The 22,312-nt window shown below is 35.7% G+C and overlaps 1 protein-coding gene across 1 annotated transcript in view; it reads left to right on the top strand.

Annotated features, from left to right (window-relative positions):
* KIF5B (kinesin family member 5B) overlaps positions 1-21,972 on the top strand; it is a 34,933-nt gene extending 12,961 nt beyond the window's left edge. The window contains exons 8-26 of the mRNA XM_080339995.1: positions 835-959; positions 2,527-2,631; positions 3,059-3,204; positions 4,723-4,871; positions 6,082-6,275; positions 7,081-7,149; positions 8,231-8,437; positions 10,299-10,442; positions 11,089-11,277; positions 12,168-12,285; positions 12,632-12,693; positions 12,872-12,981; positions 13,171-13,272; positions 13,972-14,032; positions 14,144-14,215; positions 14,389-14,493; positions 15,010-15,226; positions 17,009-17,141; positions 19,493-21,972. Of these exons, the coding sequence (XP_080196121.1) occupies positions 835-959; positions 2,527-2,631; positions 3,059-3,204; positions 4,723-4,871; positions 6,082-6,275; positions 7,081-7,149; positions 8,231-8,437; positions 10,299-10,442; positions 11,089-11,277; positions 12,168-12,285; positions 12,632-12,693; positions 12,872-12,981; positions 13,171-13,272; positions 13,972-14,032; positions 14,144-14,215; positions 14,389-14,493; positions 15,010-15,226; positions 17,009-17,141; positions 19,493-19,499 (2,315 nt within the window). The 3' untranslated portion in view covers positions 19,500-21,972. The remainder of the gene's footprint in view (positions 1-834; positions 960-2,526; positions 2,632-3,058; positions 3,205-4,722; positions 4,872-6,081; positions 6,276-7,080; positions 7,150-8,230; positions 8,438-10,298; positions 10,443-11,088; positions 11,278-12,167; positions 12,286-12,631; positions 12,694-12,871; positions 12,982-13,170; positions 13,273-13,971; positions 14,033-14,143; positions 14,216-14,388; positions 14,494-15,009; positions 15,227-17,008; positions 17,142-19,492) is intronic.
* Positions 21,973-22,312: the final 340 nt, after the last annotated feature.

Raw genomic sequence — 22,312 nt, 5'->3', positions numbered from 1 at the left:
TTTGAAGAGTGAGTTTCACAATCTTCCTGTGTCTAGTTCTTTATTCAGAAAAAGGAAGAATAGATAATCATTGAGGAAACAAAATATTTTTCTTCTTGTTTTTCTTTAAGGATCAAACATGAAAATATGATGTCCCTTTTAGGGAAGAACTCAGTCCTGCACTTCCACTTTGTTGCTCCTAGGTGATAAGGTTCTAAAGTGGGGTCCAGACGAAGTAGTGGAGAAATAACAGAAATTTTAATAGAAGGATACTATTCTATGTTGAGCTGCTTCTGTGGCATCAATGAGCTGGTCCTTTTAGGCCTGTGAGGAATTTATGGTTAAAAGGAAGAAGCAGGCAGACATTCTCATTCAGATTGAAGTCAGCTTTAATTTCGTTAAGGCATTAAAATAATTCTTCAATAAGTCTTGCTTACTCTGCGTTTTTCACAGCAGAAGAGGCAGCAGGTATTTAAATCAGAAAGGGGTGAGAGGTTATGGCCGTCTAGTTTGAATTTGCACAAAAGGATAAAATATGATACATTGTAAATCTACAAAAAAAAGAAGAGTTCTGATACCAGAATGCAAATGTGCTTTATGTTTTAATAGAGTAAACTAAATGTGTGACAGCTAGTTGACAGGCTAGCAAATCTTATCAGTGGGCTTATGTGGTATTAATAGAAGCCCAAGGGAGACTGTATCTTTGTTACTCAATTAGACAATACTATTAGTTTTATTGTCGTTGAGAGACTACTCTGTACAGTTTCATTAGCTTTAGATTTGTTGCTTTACTGTGGGAAGATACTGTTTTGGTTGTACAAATATTTTTGACAATTTATATATTTTGCATTATAGACATGAATGAACACAGCTCCCGAAGTCATAGTATTTTTCTTATTAATGTAAAACAAGAGAATACTCAAACAGAACAGAAACTAAGTGGAAAACTTTACCTTGTGGACTTGGCGGGTAGTGAAAAGGTAATTCTATGTTTATTTTTCTGCTCTGAAAATCTCTGGTTATTCTTTACAGTATTTTATGTTAATGTAATACTGATTGTTCAGTTGTCATCTCTGAAGCGTTTTAATTTTGACTTTGAAAAGTGGTTTCTGAATCCTAGTCTGGGTTGGCTATTCGATGCTACCTCTTTGAGCTGATCTGCATTTCTGCAGTGAGGGTTTGTAAACATGGAATGGGGTGGGGAAATAGGCTGGAGTTCAGTCTCGGTATCTGCGAGAGCACAAAAAGTGTGCAGGTATGTTGGCTAGCCAGGTGCTGAAATAAATAGTTTTATGGATGTGGAATATCCGAATTTTCTTATCCAGTGGTACCAAGTTTCTGTATCTGAAATTCTGATCATCATTATTTAAAATGACAGCTTGCTTTCCTGTGTCAGTGGCTTAAAGCAGAGAAGGAAATATCTACCATTTTGAGTGTATCACTTCTTACAGACTGTGATTAGCCTTTTAAGAACTGAATTTTTGATGTTCTTTTCCTCTTTGCTTCTAGGTTTATCCCAATCTTTGTCTCCAGCTTTTTTCAGTCATTTCTGCTTGCTGTTGTCTTTCCTCATGTCATTGTTCTATGGCCTTATTGTTGTCTCTGATACTGTGTTTATTCTGAAATGTGTTTCTTAGTAATGGTCTTTTTTTCTTTTTTGAATGCTTCCAGTTTCGTTCTCATTAAAGTGAGAACAAAGTTAAAAGGGCTGGGCTTCAGGTCTCCTTTCCCTGTAGCTTCGTTCCTTTCACAGTTGATTTCGAATTTTGCTTTTGTGCTTCTCCCAGTCCTTTTGAAATACATGAGGTTTTCTGATCCCTTGTCTTGGGTTAGTTTAAACACAAGCAAAAAGAATTGCTTAGTTATGGTTGTGATCACAGCTTGGTGAAAAAAAGCAGTAAAGGAAGGGTTACAGAACTGTAAGTCAAATTCAACTCTTGAGGCAAAAGAGCTGATGTAAATAGAATGGTGTCAGGGTAGATTTCCTTCACATTTCTGCTGATATCTACTTAAGTTCCTAGAGCACTTGAATAGGTCATATTCAGCCTCTAAAATTTGTTCTCCCAAATTTTGCTAAAATAGACTCTGTTTATATTTCCCAGGGGGCTGGTGGTGTCTGGTGTGGTTGGTTTGTCTGTTTGTTAAGGATGACCTCTGGACAAACTATTTGTAACACTTATTTCCTTCTACTTTATGGAATTAAAACTTTTTGACAAATGTCAAACAACTTTTGAAGTTGTTTATTTGATACATGTATAGCTAAAAACTTCTGTCTTCTATGAAAAGGTGTACTTTGCAAGGAAGATACTCACTTCAGTTTAAAAAACTCAGAAATATCTTCAAACGCTGAGTTCTGAATGAAAGGTTGATGGTGAATCAGGGAAAGATGGAGGAGGAGTTTGCTTATTCTAATCCACCTTGCTTATGAGTAGTTCACAAAGTCAAGGAGACTGACTTTAGAAGTGAAAAAATTACTCAAGTCTTATATTAAACATGGAAGGTGTTTTTTTGAAGATACATTTAGTAATTTACCGAAATATTGTATAGGTTAGTAAAACTGGAGCAGAAGGTGCTGTGCTGGATGAGGCCAAGAACATCAACAAGTCTTTGTCTGCTCTTGGAAACGTCATCTCAGCTTTGGCTGAAAGCAGTGTAAGTGTTCTCTTTTGTGTTTTTATACTTCAAGGTTAAAGATTTGCATCTCTGAAGATATTACACAGAAATTCTTTCCTGATCTCAGGGATATGCATTAAGTCTCTTAAGCTAATCCAATTGCACTTTACAAATAACTGTTATTCTTGTACTGTGTTGATGCTGATGATTAATAAAGTTCCATTTAATGTTGAGGCGCCTAAGCATCATGGTGAAAGTTTTCTTGTACTCTAGAAGTTACCAAACATGGAAGGAGAATTTTATGCCAACCTGTGTGTGTTCAGTCTTATGATTTATGAATTAAAGTAGAATTTAATGTCTTTCTAATTAAATTATACCTAGCAAAAGTATAGCTCTTGTTTCAATGAATTAAATAGTGTGTCTGAAAAAAACATGACTGACTGATTTTTAACCATTTTCTTGGTAGACTTATGTTCCATATCGTGATAGCAAAATGACCAGAATCCTTCAAGATTCACTAGGGGGTAATTGCAGAACCACTATAGTTATTTGCTGTTCTCCATCTTCATACAATGAATCTGAAACTAAATCTACTCTTCTGTTTGGCCAAAGGTGAGCAAATGGCTTGATATTTTGTTCTTACTATGTTCATAAATAAACCCAGAATGAGAAATAAGTTACTATGTAAACATTCCTGAACCAAATCAATTAGAATGTTTACTTTCTTTCTGGCATTCTTCAGTGCATGCATAGCTAAGTATTGAGATCTTTCTTATATAAAAATCTTTAAACTCGGCCAGATCCTGAAGACTGTATTTTCAGGAGGACAGCATATAGTTTGGTTCAAAATGCAGTTTAATGTATAGCCTCGGACAGGAATTAATACTCTTTTTTTAAAAAAAAAATTGTTTTGTTTTGTTTTTTTTTTTAAAATTTTTTCCTGAAGTGGAAGGAGAGAGGGAGGAGTTCTCCCCCCTTAAGTTTAATCCTTTATTTACCAGGGAGCCCGTCCCCTGCAACCCTTTGTTTGATAGCCTGCTGAATTATGTCTTCTGATCTGTTTCCTTATCTAGCATTCCAGTAACATTTGAATTACTACTTCTAAATTCCTCTGTCATTTGTAATTGTATTTTTTAAGTACCCATTTCAAATTTGGTATTTTGTTAGATATCTCTTCTGTTATTAATGCTTCATCATAATACTCCAGTTCCTGACCACTGGATTTAATCACTTAGTTTATTGGAGCACATGAGAGAAGCTGTCAGCATTTTAGTTAGTTCATCTAGTCTTCTGTGTTAGGGTACCTCTTCCACTTTAGTTCGACAAGATAGTTCACCACTGTTCTTTTCAGAGAAGTGTTTTGTTATAGAAAGCAGACTAGATGACTGCAAAAATTCTTAAAAATATGGTGGAATATCTTTGCAGAAAGATGCTTAAAGGAGTTGTAATATGGGAGGTGGAATTTCTAACTACCATTAAGCTTTTTTCCTGTTTTGGTCTTGGGAAAGCAGGTATTTGGTAGTAGGAGACTATACAGAAAAATTACTGAAGTGAGACATGGCACTAAAGTGAAAACTGTATGTTAGCTTCATGAAGATATATTGTTAGTGCTGTAGTTTCATCTCCAAAGTCTTTGGATGAGATTTGCTTCACTGAACTTAGGTAACCACATCTGAACTTTATAGCTTGTACACCTTGTTGGTTAATGGAGATCTAGTAACTGGATTTTTAGGTTGAAATGAGCTGTTTCTTGAATACGCTAGATTGTTTACACCTTAAAGGTGTTATGTTCTCCACTGGAGAAATGTTTGCTACATGTGGTAAAGGATGCCCTTTGTTCAAAGCTGTGCAATACTGTCCTGACAAGAATTCTTTCAGGTGAAAGTCTGCAGCTGAATTTTTCCAGCTCAACCAGCTTGAGATTTTTCAGCCTTCCCAAAGTGTATTGTATTGCCCCATCCATTCACAGTTGTACCAATGCAATGAAAAGAATAGTCAACTGTCAGGGAGTGGAAATAATCTTTTGGAAGAGGTGGGAATGTTTGCGCTTTCACCAGTGATATGCAGAAATTTTATTTAATTCCTTTCTTTAAAAATGAAGTTTCAGAGCTTTTTGCTCTTTCTCTGTAGAGCAAAGACCATTAAGAACACAGTCTGTGTCAACGTGGAGCTCACTGCAGAACAATGGAAGAAAAAGTATGAGAAGGAAAAGGAGAAAAACAAGACTCTGCGTAACACTATACAGTGGCTAGAAAATGAACTCAACAGATGGCGGAACGGTGAGAAGCAATTGTATTTTTGTTCTATAAACTTTAGGAGAGACAATAGGCACTGCCTTGGTCTTCAGGATACCAGGAATAATTAAGAGCACTATGCAAGACAGTAATAAAAATATTAAAGCTAAGATATTAAGTTGATGGTGGAACTTCATGTCTTCCACTGTATTGCAGCTGGAACAACTTCTAAATACCATAATGGCAAAAATGTCTGAAAGTATATTGGTGTTAGGTTCTTTAACACTTGCTTTACTAGCAAAGCTAGAGTTACATCTAAAAATCTTGTTTTGGGGGAGAAAAAATGATATTGTAAATGCGGAAACTGAGGCTAATAGTTTGAATTAGAAAACTAAACAAAATGATATCACAAGATCTTATCCTTGTTTAAAACTCAAACACATTAATAGACTAAAAACCCCACCCAAAATGCCGAATCTATGACAGTGCAGAATGTGTGCACATTCTTTCTTCGTAAGTAATTAACTTCTTATCAATTGAAGTGTCTGACAAAACACAAGTTAAATATGAAGCCTTAAATTGAGGAGAACAGAGGTCATACTTACAGATCTGTGCTGGAGTTTGGCAGCTATAGAAGATGATTTTGTAATCTTGTAGACAACTGCACCATATCCTGATGTAAATCTGAGAAAAATGGGTTCACTTAAATAAGCTCAGTAGAATGTAGAAAGAGCCCATACCTTCAAAGGTCTGAACGAAATGTTTTGTAGTAAGGTGCTAAGGAATTTAGTTTACTGGAGAAGTGTCTTGATTAGCATGTGGCATTTTTTTCTGTGTGAAGTTAGGAAAGTCTTCTCATCAGAAAAGGCTTAATGAACATAAGAGGATAAAAGTGTAACTGAAAAAAAATTTTAAACTGGAAGCAAAGCAGTGTAAATTTAATATGGCTACCTAGGAAAACAAACTACCAAGGGAAAAAGAAAGGACAAGTTTGGTGCTTTTCTAGAAGATACAGTTCGATGTGATGTTTGGAGCTTATAGCAGTAACTGAGTGAAATATAATGTTCTGTGGTGAGCAGGAAATAGTTTGGGTGATCTAGTGGTAATTTTTTTTCATCATGTAACCATGTGAACTTAATTGCTTATTAACTGTGGAGCAGTACTATTAGTAAGGAGTACGTAACACTTCTCAAGGCTAAATTTGTGGAAGATACTTCATGGCTGACTGTACTAAAACTATATTCTTTTCTTTAAGGGGAGACTGTACCAGTTGATGAACAGTTTGATAAGGAGAAGGCCAACTTAGAAGCTTTTGCAGTGGACAAGGATATTACTGTTATTAATGATACACCAGCTACCACAATTGGAGTAACTGGCAACTTCACTGATGCTGAGAGAAGAAAATGTGAGGAAGAAATTGCCAAACTGTACAAACAACTGGATGACAAGGTATGCCATTCTTACATTATAGCTCAAGATAGATTTGCTACATATTGTGCAATATTTAATTTGCCAGTCTTCATTTGTTAGTACAGCTTGGTTAAGTATTTACTGGGAGTCCCTACTCTAGTTCTGAAGCTCTGATTAAGAGAAATCAAAATTGCCGTATCTGGTGCTGAGATATTTGTAATTGCTCTTCTCCTTTGCTGAAACTACTAAAAATGTCCTGAAAACTAAAGTATCAGTACATAGGAAAAAAAAAAAAAAAAGGATAAAAATTAAAGTTAAGAAGCTAAAGTTAATGAGAATCTTGAATGCTGTTTCTGCTTTCTGGGTGTAGAACATTCCCAGCTGGTTGTTTGGAATATTACTGCACCCGAAAAAGGAAAATAATGAGAAAGCAGGAGAATGAGTAGTTTGAGGGCGGCAGTTTTTTCCTGCCATGTTATGCATATTTTATTTGAATGTAATTTTAAATTTAAGCAGTAGTACTAAATTTGGAGAGGAAAAAATCTTGTAATTATATCTTAATTGTTTCTTAGAAGTTAGAACAACTAGGAGAGGACTTGCAAAAGCACAGGTATAAGAGTTTTGTCTTCGAAACATGGTATTTTACATGTACATGCCAGGTTAAGCAGCTAATGGATCAGTCAGTGAAATCGAAAGGATTATTTTTTTTTTACTTTTATTGCTTTCAGTTGTGTAATTGTCTCAGAATGTCAACAAGTTAGATGTCTAACATCTGTTCTCTCTTAGTTTATCTTTTCTGAGTGGTATTTGTCAGTTTATTAACAGTGTCTTACTTCAACTGCAGGATGAAGAAATTAATCAGCAGAGCCAACTAGTAGAAAAACTGAAAACACAGATGTTGGATCAGGAAGAGGTGAGTTTCACTCTTGCATCTTTATTCTCTTTGTCTTTCCTTTAAATAAATTGGAGATGTTCTGAATAGGTTGCAAGTTTATGACCAGGTAGTAGAATGACGACTTACTGCTGTACAGTAGCTGTTTTATTCCTTATCTAAATGTTGTGCATATTCATTCCCACCACCTACACTGTGCTAATGGTTAAACTTAAGCCAGTTTACTGGAACCTTAAGTATCCATGAAGAGAAACAGAATTGAGATATTTTATGCAAAACATCAGCAGTTGCATTCCCGATGCAAAGTTAGCAGTTTGTCAAAACTGAAGATACCTCCATTTACTGTAAGAAATCTGTTTTAAGGTTTACTTTTGGTCAGTTGCTGTGCAGAGAGAGAAGGGGGAGGAGGGAAATGTAATGGCCCATAAAGGAAAAGGCAACTGTTTCTTCAGACCATACCTGCTAAAATATTCAAATTATTTGTATGCATGTTACCAATTATGTAACTTAATTACATGGTGAAAGTACCTATTAGTAATTTCTAATTTCATTTAGCCAAGATACTAGAAAACATAGTTCTATATAGAACAAAGATTAAAAAAAATAATCTTTGTGTATGTGGCGAGAAGGAAATGGGTTGAGGACTCAGGAAGCTGGAGCTACTGTTTAGTTTTGTTTAAATAAACAAATCTTCCTTTTTAACAACCATTCACATTGTCTAGTAATTCTTCAGCAGCTAACAGAGCTAAAATGCTGGAACTTTAGTCCCTAGCTTGTTGACAGTTTCAGACTCATTACTAGTATCCAATAACTTTGTTTTGAACTTGAAATATTTAATTTGTGTGTCCAGTTGTAGTCCTAATGTGTCTCAATTAGTAATCATTTCCACTTTGAAAATACTTTTAAAAGCTAAAGAACTATGGATATAGGTAAATTTAATTGTTTGTTGTACTCTTACTGTACCTGTAATGCTAGACACCAAAAATGTAGATATGAGCTATTGTAGTGGCCAAAAGCACTGATAAGATTCAGCTTTTACATGGAATTTTCTTGATGATTATTTGTTTTTGCAATTTAAAATAAATCTCTGTCAACGTTGCAGCTCTTAGCATCGACCAGGCGGGACCAAGACAACCTGCAAGCAGAGCTGAATCGCCTTCAGGCTGAAAACGATGCCTCTAAAGAGGAAGTGAAAGAGGTGTTACAAGCCCTTGAAGAACTCGCTGTCAACTATGATCAGAAGTCTCAGGAAGTAGAAGATAAAGCAAAAGAATATGAACTACTTAGTGATGAACTCAATCAAAAATCGGTATGAAATTTGGATAAGAAATTACTGACAGTTTTTAAGTAACTTTTCTTGCCTTACCTGTATTGAAGTCATTTAAAGGGAGCCTAAGTCTAAAACTTTAGTTTTTGCAAAGAATGATTTTCTAAAACCAGTAAGCTTCAGAAAAATGAGGAGTGGATACTGACCTTGATAGCCCTCATCTTTCTAGTACATATGGCATTTTACTACCTGAAGAATATTCAGAACAATGTCAGAAGTTAACACTTCCATTACATGCTGATGATCTGATTCAGTTTTGTTTGCCTCTCTGGTGCAGTTGGGTTAATCCTCACTTAAGAGTCTGCTCATTCCAGTCTTGAGGTTGCAGCGAGAACATGGCAGCTTTTCATGAAAGGAATGTGTATTTGCTTGCTGTATTTATGGCATGTAAAATAACTTACCTTGATGCCTTCAAAAATAAGCAATTTATTTTACTTTCTGCAAGGAGTAATCCGGAATGCTGAGCACATACTCCTATAGATCAGCCTGGTTAAAGTACAGATGCAGCATCAGTCGCACAGGATTAATACAATATACCTCCTTACACACCTGCATAGTTTCTGAATTGACTAACAGTTTTGGAAGCCAATCATTTGGCAGACTTCAATGAGTTTTCAACAGTTAATATTCTACCTATTATCATAAATTTTTAAGTAATGGAAAGAATCAGTGTGGCATTCGCTGGCATTGTGGACACATTCTTGAATGTGAAAATTGCATGGGTCTGGGTCTTCTACTGAACGTGGCTTTTAATTTTTAGTTAGAAAGATTTGACTAGACAGAACACTGGCATTAAAACTGATGTTCATAAGATCATGAAACTTCTTTTTAAATTTCTAAGTATGCTGATTTGAATAATCTTTATTGGTAACTTACATCACTTGCAGGTCAACCAAAAGTCATATCAGCTCTGGTCTTCCTATTAAGAGCAACATTTAAAATTTGGTAGAATAGACTAGCTGTGTATGTATATGATTCTGAAGTGTGTGGCTTGTTTTTTTCTGTGTTGGGTTTTTTAATTATTATTTGTTTGCATTGTTCATTTTGATTAGTTTATAGACAGTCAAGTGATTCTAGATAATATAGATAATGTCCATTGAGTATCATGAATAACTCAGTCCACAAGAAAGCAACAACTGTTCTGAGATGCAGTAAAATGAAAACATTCAAGGTTCTAGCTAGCCCGTGCACTAACCACCCTTTGGTATCACTGGCTGAAACTTTTCTGCTGTAAACCTTAGGTCTTTTTTTTCAACTGGACAACGAAGAACAGACAACTTTTGAGTATGCCAGCTGCTGAGCTGCAGCTGTTCTAACCACTGCAGCTCAAACTTGCTGAAAAACTGCTCTAGAGTAAGTGTAGTGCTTATGAACTCTCGGAATTGGGTGCCGTTTTTTGATTTGCAGGTAGGAAAGAGTTAACAGCTCTGCAGGCAAAGCTCAAATTACTTTCCTGTACCAAAATATGGTGAAAAGTGTTAGGCCTGCTGTCCATGTACCTTCTTTCTATAAAAGCAGTTCTCTGTAATATTTAACTGTATATAATTCTGAATACTGTTTAACAGCGTTGAATTTTGTTGCAGAGTTGTAAGATTTTATTTTGTAAGCTGAGGGCCTCTGTCCGCAGTACTTTACATTTCTTTCAGAAGAAATACTGTCACTCTGAGACGTCTTAATTTTTACTGTATGGTATGTTCACCTAGGTTGATACTAATCTGATTTTAGCCATAAAAATGGGATGTTTCAGTAGGCAACCATATTTTACTGTATTTAAATAGTTTGAAACTAGTTCTAAAAACGAGAGTATGTTTTGTTTATCAAAGTGTAACTTCTTTTACTGTAGGTCACTCTAGCCAGTATAGATGCCGAACTTCAGAAACTTAAAGAAATGACCAACCACCAGAAGAAACGAGCAACAGAAATGATGGCCTCCTTACTAAAAGATCTTGCAGAGATAGGAATTGCAGTAGGAAATAATGATGTCAAGGTAAGGATTAGTCACTGCAAGTTTTATTGCCTTATAGTACACACATACATTGTGGCCAGATGGGGTCAGTTTTCTTAGTATAATAAAAATAATCACCATAGAAAGCCTCATATATATTAATAATTTGAGCATAAGCTTATCCATTGCTTATACTGTGACTTAATTAGGTCCTGAACAAAATTTGATTATGCAAAGAAAAGAAAGAGCAGGTATGACTTTAATTTTTTTTTTTTTTTCTGAAGTAGTGTTTTTCATTCGTACCGTTAAACTGCTCTATGGTCAGAATCAACAGCATTGTCTTGGAAATCTAATGCTGACCTACAGTGGCAATCAGGATTTTGATATAAGTGTTATTATGTTGTATTGAAAATGGAATGAAGAACTGAAATAAAAGATAACTCTAGAAGATCAATGTAGGACAAGAATGCAGGCAGTGTTAGAAATATGTAGTAAACTATTTCCTGCTTCAGGTGACTCATTACAAACTTCTAAATAATCAGAAAACTTAACGTTTCATTTTGATCTTTAAATGTTCTGATGATTAGTAAAGGCAGGGGATATGTCCTGGGCACTAAGTTGCTCCAGCACTTCTTTAATTCTGTTTTGTTATCTGAGCTTTCTAAACCTGTCAATCCATGCTTTTCAGCAGCCTGAGGGAACCGGCATGATAGATGAAGAATTCACAGTTGCGAGACTGTACATTAGTAAAATGAAATCAGAAGTAAAAACAATGGTAAAACGTTGCAAACAGTTAGAAGGCACGCAAGCTGAAAGCAATAAGAAAATGGAAGAAAATGAAAAGGAGTTGGCTGCCTGCCAGCTCCGAATCTCACAGGTAAATGTTTCTTTACCGTGTAATTCCTAAATGTTCTTTTGAATTTATTAACCTGCTAGAGGGTGGGGAAGTTGTAATTTCTTTTTGTCACCTAACAAAGTACATTGTGATCAAGCAGTCACAAAGCTCAACTGTATCGTCAATACTCTGTTTGGTTTAGATGCTTCAGAGTAATTGTGTGACAGGATGTCAGAGTTTCTGCAATATATCTGTAGCCTGGTAACATTTTTGTAGCACTTGTATTAAATACTAGTGTCCATACATTCTCCATTACAGGATCATTGACAAATACAAGTGTTGCAGAAGCAGTGGCTCATGAGCACTCTGCCTACTTAGTGCAGCAAGTTGGAAGTGGGAGAGGAAGTAATAGCACAGTAAAATTGTAGTAGGTTTGCATAGCAGATTGAATTGACTTCTAATGTGAGAATTAAATTTACTTCTAATGTGAGAAAGGCCATTTTAATGTGATTGTTAGAAAAGATCAGTAATATGACTTTTACGACTTCTGAAAATTGTGATCTACACATGCAATTTTATTTTTCTATATTTTGATATACATACAGATGGTCATCTTTTTTTAAATCAGGAGATGCATATTTCAGTGCAGTCTTCTAAATAAAGTGGGCCTCTCTTGCCTCTGACAGTGTTTAACATTCAAAATGTCTCTTCTCCCAGCCAAAATGTATTTCATTCCAATCCAGGATAATGACATTTTCTTACAGAATACACTACAGATCTACTTGAATAGTCATATTTGTCTTAAGAGTTTAGCTGGCATCATTTTTGTTTTGAGATCAAATTACTTGTTTAAAAATAAGTATGAACTGTTTATGCAAATGCAATTCTGTCATACCCGGTTCCAAAGTAAATTAATCTTTCCATTCTACAAGCATGAAGCCAAGATCAAGTCATTGACTGAGTATCTTCAGAATGTGGAACAGAAAAAGAGACAACTGGAAGAGTCTGTGGATTCCCTTAATGAAGAATTAGTTCAACTCCGAGCACAGGGTAGGAATTGCCTCCCTACACCGCAGGCAGCACCACCACCGTTTTAAGTATATAGTGATAAACAGAGTTGTTCTGTTCCATTTACGTTGAAAGCCAGAGCTGTAGAATAGCTTTTTGCTACTGAATATGTAGAATTAATCAATGGGAAAGCATGTTTGCTGTTTGAAAGAACTGCTATGGATAGGATTAAATTAGAGATGCTACTGATTTAATGGATCTCTGTGGAGAGAGGGGACTACTTCCAAATTTTAAGGTGTTGGGAAGGGAAGGTGGCATTAACTACATCCTCCCTGTGATGGCCTAGTTACCTGGCTGAAATGTGTTTTCTCTCTTCCATCCCTACTAGAAAAAGTCCATGAGATGGAGAAAGAGCACTTAAATAAAGTTCAAACTGCAAATGAAGTCAAGGTAAGTTAATTTCATCATTTAAAACAAAACAAACAAAACCACCACAAACAAAAAAGCAAACACCCCCCCCACACACACCACCCACAAACAACCAACCAAAAAACCACCACCAACAAACCTACAAGGTGAAGTATGTCAAGTTCTAAAATCATATAATACATACTGTTTTATCCTACAGCAAGCTGTGGAACAGCAAATTCAGAGCCATCGTGAGACGCATCAGAAACAAATCAGTAGCCTAAGAGATGAAGTTGATGCAAAAGAGAAACTTATCACTGAACTTCAAGAGTAAGTAATGGTTATTTTAGTAGTGCCAAATGTCTCCAGACTCTGTGAATACAGAAGCACAGTATAGTGGGAAGTATGTGACAAGGATTTCCTTCAGCAGTCTCTTTCAAACTTGTGTTGCTTTACTGAATGTCATGTCTGGAGGATTTAGTTTAAATAATGGATATAATATTTACTTTCTGTATTCAGCCAAAACCAGAAGATGATGCTTGAACAGGAACGTCTTAGAGTTGAGCATGAGAAGTTGAAAGCGACTGATCAGGAAAAAAGTAGAAAGCTACATGAACTTACGTAAGTGATTACGGTGCATAAAACAAATGTGTGTGGGAACACTTAGATTTTTAAATTGTAGTGACCTAATATGATGAAGTGGCTCTCACTGTATGATGCATCTACTAGAGAGGCTCCAGAGCCTTTTTGAACTTAACTTTAAAACCTTTGCACTGCCTTAATATTTTAAATTGGAAGTAAAGTTAAGAAAGATATGAAGGCCACAACTTTTTCTTTGTTAATATGCTGTGTGTTTGAGTAAGTAACTTCTCAATGTACATCTAAGTATTGCATGCTTTAAGACTGGAATGGGCTTGTAACAGTTCCCTTACGCTTTTTTTAATTCTTGTGTTCCGATGCTGGCTTTGGCAAAGGTGTTAGTGGTGAGGTGGGAGAACAAAACAAAGAAAAATCCTTTATCTCTCATGTGATGCTTACAATCCCAGCTGGTCAGAGCAAAGATCATTTGTAGGATAAGATTGCCAAGTCTTCACCCTTGACCTAATTTTAAGTCTGTCTTTACCTATTCTAGAAACTTAGAATTTATTTATCTGAATACACTTGTTTGTATTCCTTCAATATGGTTACATCTTTAATGGAGGTCTTCAACTGAAAGACATGTTTCATTTTTACCATATAGTGTTTATCACTGTAGTCTCCTAAAACATTAACATTTCCAGTTTTGCTCAGATGTTTCAGGATAATTTTATTCTCTTTTAGGGTTATGCAGGACAGACGGGAACAAGCAAGACAAGATTTAAAGGGTTTGGAAGAGACTGTGGTAAGATAGTCAGAATATATTCTAAAGCAAATATCAGTACTTGTGTGGGGTTTTTTTTCCCTTCAGAGCTATTTTAAATATTTTGAAATTGTTTCTTGTCCTTAACTGTAGGCAAAAGAACTTCAGACTCTACACAATCTTCGGAAGTTGTTTGTTCAAGATCTGGCTACTAGGGTGAAAAAGGTAATGTGGTGCTGTAGTGAAACATGGTGTTTCTGAGAATGCTGTGTAGATTTCAGTTTAGAACTAAATTAGGAATTGGTCTTTATGCAGTGTATTCTTTTATTTGTTTAATTTTAATATGCAAGTTCAGATTTGTACTCAGCCTCTTCCTCCCCATGCCTTTGTTACTGCAGAGTGCTGAGATTGACTCGGATGATACAGGAGGCAGTGCTGCACAAAAACAGAAGATTTCCTTCCTTGAGAATAATCTTGAACAGCTTACAAAGGTTCACAAGCAGGTACAATGAGGCTTAATTTCAAGTTTTAATTAAAAACAAACTACTTTAGATCCATGGTTATGGAAATGATTGAATGCATATTGGTCATAAAGTAACTGTTTTATAATTAAATACTACTACATCTTTAGTCTATTTTATATCCAGAGACACACTCAGGGTTTCCTGTAAAGTACACTAATAGCTATTTTAAGTACATGTGGGTATGTAACAAAATAGCTGCATTTAAACTGAAGAAGATCCAAGTTGGTGTTTTAGAGTTAATATGTCAGCCTAGGGGTTGCTTGCCTGTCTCTGAAGAAGAATGTAGACTTTAAGTGCCGATGCTGGGTAGCATGTTCTTCCACAGTAACTGATTTTCAAATGACAATCTTACTGATGAGCTATTAGATTTACTAAAAGCTCTAGCAAAGACAGTATAGTAGTCCTACTGCTTCACCTTTGTAGGGGCTAGAGGCCATTTGATCGGCTCTCCCTGTAAGAGTGATATCAAGAAAATAATCAATTTTTATTTTGTAGCTGGTACGTGATAATGCAGATCTTCGCTGTGAGCTTCCTAAACTGGAGAAGCGACTTAGAGCTACAGCTGAAAGAGTTAAAGCTTTGGAGTCTGCACTGAAGGAAGCCAAAGAGAATGCTTCTCGTGATCGCAAACGGTATCAGCAAGAAGTAGATCGTATAAAGGAAGCTGTAAGATCCAAGAATATGGCCAGAAGAGGACATTCTGCACAAATTGGTTAGTTAAGAATCCCTTGCCCTGTAAAACTTCATCTGTCTCCTGATTTTTGTGATCTTTGTGCACATGTGCACCTTTCAACCTTAGTTGGAACTGCATGCATGAACATGATGTATTTTCTACCATGGGTTATGTTTTTGTTAATAGACTGTGTGTTGGGTGGTGGTGTATGCTTGGTTGTATGTTTTTCTGTATTTGAAATAGGTCTTTTCCTGGTAGCTGGATGTTCTGGTAGCTGGTTTGCTGGTAGCATGTTCTAGCCTGAACATGTGTTCCATTCCCTAGAACAAAACAATACACTGAATGTGAGTCTCAAGTCTGTAACATCATGCCAGTTCCCTTCCAGTTTCTAAGATTAAGTAGATATTCCAAAGCAAGGAGAGAGATTAAGCCATCACCTTAAATAACAAAAAAGTGTCTTTCTGTCTCTTGATCTTGTGGGTTTGTCTGTCCCTCCACCCCCAGGTATCATCCTAAATCCCTAGTTATGTTTTTGGTTCTTTGTTCCAAAACATGCAATACTCTGTAGTACTCTCTATGGGAAAAGGATGGAAAAAAAGATTTGTAGTAGCTAGTAATGTTTCTTACTGTGTGGTGTGAAAACAGTCACATTCCCATGGTCTTCCAGCTGCCATTACACTGTCAAGCAATGAGGGCCAAAAGGGTGTGCGATCTGTGGAGGGCTCCACTGTGCCTATTAGGTTATTGTTGTAGATGTAACGATGTGTTCCAGCCTTTTTGTTGTCCTGTGTCAGGACTTCTGTCATCAGTGTATTTCCCTTAAATGCAACTGAGATAAGTGTTGCAGTTAAACTCTGCTCCTATTCTGTAGGTCTGCAAAGAGCTGTTGCAGGATAAACTTAGTGTTTTTCTTGTTCACTTCAAGTGTTGGCTGGGTGGCAGGTGCTTTCTTGTCTTATCTTTCTCTCAAGTGATCTCCAAGAAGACAAACAGAATTCTCTAGTGAGCTTACCACAGGTATAAAGCCTCTTGTTACTTATATCTAGATGAACTAGTCATGTCTTACTGGAGATCAATTGCTATGAGGCAGAAACTGGAAAGTGTTTCTCTGATACAGTTGCTGCCTGTAGGTACTTTATATCCACTCTTACCTACTGAAACTTTAAATGCTTCTGTTTGCTGTTACAGAATTTTGTAAAGTCATACTGTTGTGTGTGTCCTGTTAAGAGCTTGTGCAAAACTGATTGAAAACATAATTTTTCAAAGTGTATACAGCTTGTGCATTACCCGTCAAAACTACTATTTTTGAATTCAGTAGTAGAGTAAGTTGTATTTTTGTATGGTGGTAAGAAGTTGATGAAACAGTATTGTCTGTGGAGCGATCAGTATGCTGAACCATTTGCAGAGCAGAGGAACTAGTGGCTTATTAATCAAGTAGATGTGGGAAATACAGCAGGATATAATGACTCCTTACAGGAACATAACACTCATGTAACTTTGTCTAGTGATGTGTCTTATTGCATTCTTATTGCCAAGAAATGCCTCTCATACAGGGAAATGCATTAGGTGGGGCAGAGAATCATTAGCAAAAGCTTTGCTAGCTTTAATAGAGACAATAAAAGCGAAACTTTGTCTGTTTTTCAAGGTTTTTTATAGTTGCTACTAATCTTTTAGGTTCTCAGAAAACCATCTCCTAAACTTGTTTTCTTATTCAAAGTGCATTCAATTTTGATTATTACATTTGAGATGCTCTAAAATAAAGCATTAGTAATTGCAGTTAATCAAAGATTAAGTTTGTAAGTTGTGTTGCTTTTCATGCAGCTAAGCCTATCCGTCCTGGCCAACATCCAGCAGCTTCTCCAACCCATCCAAGTGCAATTCGTGGTGGAGGTGCATTCACTCAGAACAGCCAGCCAGTTGCACTGCGTGGAGGTGGAGGACGGCAAGACAAAGTGTAAGTTTGTCATATAGGGTTTTTTAAAAATATGTGATTATGCTATTTTGTGTTAGTTTTTGCTACAGGTCACTGTGCAGCATAAAATGACTTGATTAATCAGATTAACTTTTTATTTTTTACAGAAATTTATGGTTAGAGGAACAGTATACATGTACATCTGATTAATGCTGCCGCTGCTTTTGTTATTAAACTGGTGTTTGTTGTAAAAAAGTAGTTCTGGAGTTGTTCTGCTGAAGTAGAACAAAATGTGAAAACAGTTGGAGACAGTTACCAGTCACAGCCAATAGCTACTGTTTGGAAAAGGACTGGACAGTTTAAATTATTTTGGTTTGCCAATATCTTTTTAAATATGGTTTTCTTCAGAAAACATTCAGTGATGAAATTTAAAAATGACGCTATTCTTATATGTTGTTTACTTGCTGTTCTTACTATGTTTGCACGCTACTTTGTGTGTCAGTAATTTGGAAGTATTTGACAGAAAAATTAATGTGTTAATCCAGTAAAATTAAAATGTTAGCCTAGCTAAAATACAGTTACAGTAACTGAAATTAATATGTGCACTTAAATGAAAATGTCTCTAATTTCTTAAGTAATTACAAATTGTCTGGTACTTAATATGCTTAAATTGCTCACAGAATCATGTCTCTTAACATCTGCATTATAGATGGTCTGTTGGTCACCTAACAGTAATGCTTTGCTGCACTCTGTCATCTTCACTTTGGAACATTTGTATAAATGTCTTCAAGGCATTGCCTTAGTTTAGGTTATCTGTGTCTTCGGATTGAAAATACTCCTGAAATGTGTGCTGCTTGAACACTGGGTGCTTTTCTTTTCAAGGGCCCCAGAGTGGCTTATGTTAATCTTGTTTACATTTGTTACTTTTTATTAGGTGACTGATTTTTTCAAAGTTTTCTCTCCGATTTAGAGGCAACCAGGCCGTAGTACTAGTTAGGGTACCTGGTTCTGCTCAGTAGTGTCTCCTAGTAAACATTTACCTTGAATGACCAAGGAACTGGCAATTTGTGGAGTCTTGATTATGTTAGTATGATGAAATTCATGTTCAGGTAGCTACTCTGACTATAAAGGCAATCTAGCTCAGCTGTCCAATATAGAGACACTTCATGGTACGATTGACACAATTGATTTTAGATGCCTACTTTAGCCAGAGTTTGCGCATGCTCTGATGTTGCCAGGAATTCTAACTGAAGAGGGCCTGTTTAGTCTCATGCTTCTTTAAGAGTACTTAGAGTAGTTGATATAATGAGCCATAAATAACTAAATTTAGAGCTTGTCTCTTGCTTTGGAGAAGAGCTTTCACTGTTGGTCCTGGGGAATTTATCTGGGAGACTTAGCACTTTGACTTTTGGACTATGTGTAGATAAATAGTGAAGGAGATGAAGATTGCTAAGTATTGACTAGAACACCTTTTTAATAAACAAATAAAAAACCACCTACATAATATGCTTACAGAATCCCTTAAGCAGTTGTCAAGTTGTCATATAATTCTTCTAATGTCAGCATGTTGCCTCTCTCTGTAGAACCATGCAGAGTTTAGCACTTAAAGACGGGAGAGTGGACATAATTTACTCCAGCTTTCCTATCTTATTTTTGGAAGAACCTGTCCCTTACAGAAGTAAAGGAACAAAACTTTTTTGAACTTTATTTTACCATTCAATAGAATGCTCTGAGCTTGTGAATAGTCAGGTAGCCAGTATCATTTTTCTCCATAGTATTGTCATCATATACTTTTGGGGGGGTTAATACAGATACTAAACATCTGAATGTCTGGTTAGAGAAGAACTTTTGGTACAGTAGGAACATGATGTACCGCTTTACATTCAGAGACCACCGTTTAACAAATTATTCTGGAAATACTAAAGAAATACAGAGATGCTAAATTGTGATTTGCCCATGAAAATTAAACTTTTTTAGGATGATTGATGCCAAATGATCTCTTCATTCCTATTTCATCTTCACAAAACAGTAAAGTGAAAACTCTGCAGCAGCTGGTCAGTGGTTTCCAGACAGTTCTCGCTGGCCTGGAAAAGTAGCAACATATAATTGGTTTATGTTTGTAATGTTTACTCTGTTAACGGCAATCAGAATTGGATGCTCAGTCAGTTTATCGTACTGTAAATTTGTTGGTAAGAGACAGTATTGCTTAAATGCTTTGCATTGTGGCATTTCTTAGTATAAAGTAGATGTTTTATTGGCAATTGTCTGAGTGGTCTAAGAATTGGACTCTTAAATGCTATTTAAATAGTGTCGTCTACAGTAAATGTAAATAACTCTGCTTTTTTGGCTTGTGAGGTACAAGCACTTAACTCTGTTATTTTTCTCATTTGCAGTTGCTGAAAAGTAGATGCAATGCGAAAAGGATCGGATATCGTTTAGAGGGAGTCATTCCATGACAATAATCTCTCCCTTTGGGGACTGTAGGATTATTTTTTGAAAATGTATAAATTATACCTGGCCTGTACAGCTCTTCCCCCTTCTACAAATTCTGCTAACTGATTCTCAAAAAAAACCTAGAGTGCAATTTTGGCGTCTTGAAAACGACATGTTACTTAAAGTGTAGCTCTGCTCATCACACAGTTTGTCTTTCATGTCTTAAATTTAGCCTGCACTGTGCCAAGCTGAATGTACGTTGAGAAAAATCTTAGTTGAAATTTTTTAGCTTACTTTGTGTACATCTTACCGTCTTAGGGAATGTGCAACAGTGTTCAAGTATACTTTCATTTTTTTCACTTCATATAACACTACATGTCCCACTGAATTAGAACGGCACTCTACATTGCAGTTTTCTTTTGGAATGCTACGTGGAGCATTGCAACTAAATTTATTTGTACAGTGTAAGAATACTGAAGTGTGCTTACGACAGCTGCCGTGAGGCACTGCCATCGCTACACCACAGAGCTGAAGAGTTCAATATGAACAAGGCTGTTTAACTGTTATCTGATTAAATGCCCATTTATTGGGTAATTTAGAATTAAATATTGTACAGTAATAAGAGTAAACCTAAGTTTACAAAAAAAATACTTTGGCAATGGATGATCCCATCTGTCCTGTTCCTGATTCTGCACACAGTACAGTCTGGTGGAGTGAAAACATTCTGCTTCATTCTGATGAACCTGTCTATCCATTTGTCTGTATCTGTGGTAGTTCACTGTCACTATTTTATAATAGTGAAATAAGTGCAATCTAAAATTTAACTTGATATTCCACTGCATACACAATACTGGAATTTTTGGCTAAAATTTTAACTTAGAATTTAAAAAAAATTCAGCAACTGCCCAATGAATTCTGATACATCAGTTTTAAAAAGCTGTATCCTTTATTAGTGTATCTGGAAATCCCAGAGATGTGTTTAAAAAAAAAATAAAGTGCTACCCTGAATTGTATTTGTAATCCATTTCTAAGTAGGTATATGAAATGTCCAAAGTAGTCATTGTTGAATATTTTTCTTCTCTTTGCAATAAAGTCCTATAAACTGGTTAACAAAATGAAACATGGAGTTTTTTTGGTTTTGAGCTCCAGTACTCCCACTGAGCTGCATCTGGGTTTTAAAGTTTTATAGTATAATTTGCCTAACTTATTCATAGGGTTTAGCCACTGTAAGTTTTAGAACAGTTGAATTCTGGATAGAAATGAGTCACTAGGTCTTTGAGAACGATGGAACTTTATGTTACTGAAAGAATTCAATAAGCCTCCCAGACCCAGGTGGTGCCACCTTGTGTGCTGATTTTTTTGCTGAGTACTCATCAGTTATTGTGGAAACAGTAGAGACTCTGTCACTGTTCAGGCAGCAAATCACTTTCAACTTTTATAAATAGACAAAATATTTATATTATGATGGAGTGTAGTCAGATTTTAGACCTTGAACCACCTTTTTCTATATCTACAGTAGTCTGGATTTTTAATAGTTTGGTTTTTAAAGGTTGAGTGCATCCGTCAGAAATGTCACTATTTTGGAGTTTTCAGCTGATAAGACTGTTTTGCTCATTAAGGCTGTCGGGCACTCCGAACTTGCAGTTTTCAAGCACGATTAAAGACAGCAGCATACTGAGGACAAAAATAAAGGAACCGCAAACTATATTGAAATTTCTCATTATGCAAACAGCACTCTGTTACCTTTCTCAATGTTAATTACAGGTTTTCAGACCTTAACTTGTTAATACACAATCATAAGAACAAACAAACCCACCTTCTTTAAAATACATTTAAATGAAGCAGGATTTTTTTCCTCATGCTTGTGAATGGGGGTTTCATTCCTGTAGGTAATTATAATAGGTTTTGGTGCTGAAAATTGCTGTTTAAAAATATAAATTAAATGGTAACTAGCCTGTAGCTCAGTGTACATCACCTTTTTATATTTAAACTTTTTATTTTAAACCTTTTATGAAGTTTATGGAGAACTGCCTCTCAAAATGTAAAAAAGAAAAAGAAAACACAACTTTTTTTTTCTGGTTTGGCTGTCCTAAGTCAGCTGGACAGGACAATTACTGGGTTTTGTAAATGAAAATATTCAGTCTATATGAGGAATGTTCAACACCACTCTTTCAACTTGCAGTCTTTGAATGGTTCTTATTTTTCTGTTCCTCTAGATCATATTTTTTAAAAGATGGTTTAGGATAGGAATTTGGTGAAATAATATTTATTTCTGGTGAACAACTAAATTATTTACATAACTTAAATGCTGACTCACTACTGCGTGTAACTCTAAATTTGACATGAGGACAAGTCTACCTGTGGAATATGATTTAACTTCAGTACACTTAAGATGCATTAAAACCATTGGTTTGGGGAAGACGCCATATAGTTTTAACTTACCTGCATGCTGTAAATGTATTTGTGTTTAAATAAAAAGAAGAAAAATCTTTAACTTTGTGCATTTATTGAATGTCTACACCTGTTTGTTAAATTGTCTCTATAGAATATTTTCCACTTGATAAGTTTAATGACTAGTTATTTCTATGTTAATCAGGATCCCTTGCTCTTAGCCTTGTATTCCAGTGTTTGTTAATACAAGTAAGCTTTACCACACAAATACATAAATATATATATAAGTCTTTAGTCTTCACAAGACTGTTCATGACAGAAGAACAAACACAAAACCCTCAAAGCAAGGCAAAGAACAAAACCAACAAAACCCCAAAATGTTGACTACT

This window comes from Nesoenas mayeri, assembly GCF_963082525.1.
Source record: "Nesoenas mayeri genome assembly, chromosome: 2".
Classification (NCBI taxonomy): domain Eukaryota; kingdom Metazoa; phylum Chordata; class Aves; order Columbiformes; family Columbidae; genus Nesoenas; species Nesoenas mayeri.
Note: the sequence above shows the minus strand (reverse complement) of the source record. Positions and strands in the feature narration are given on the sequence as shown.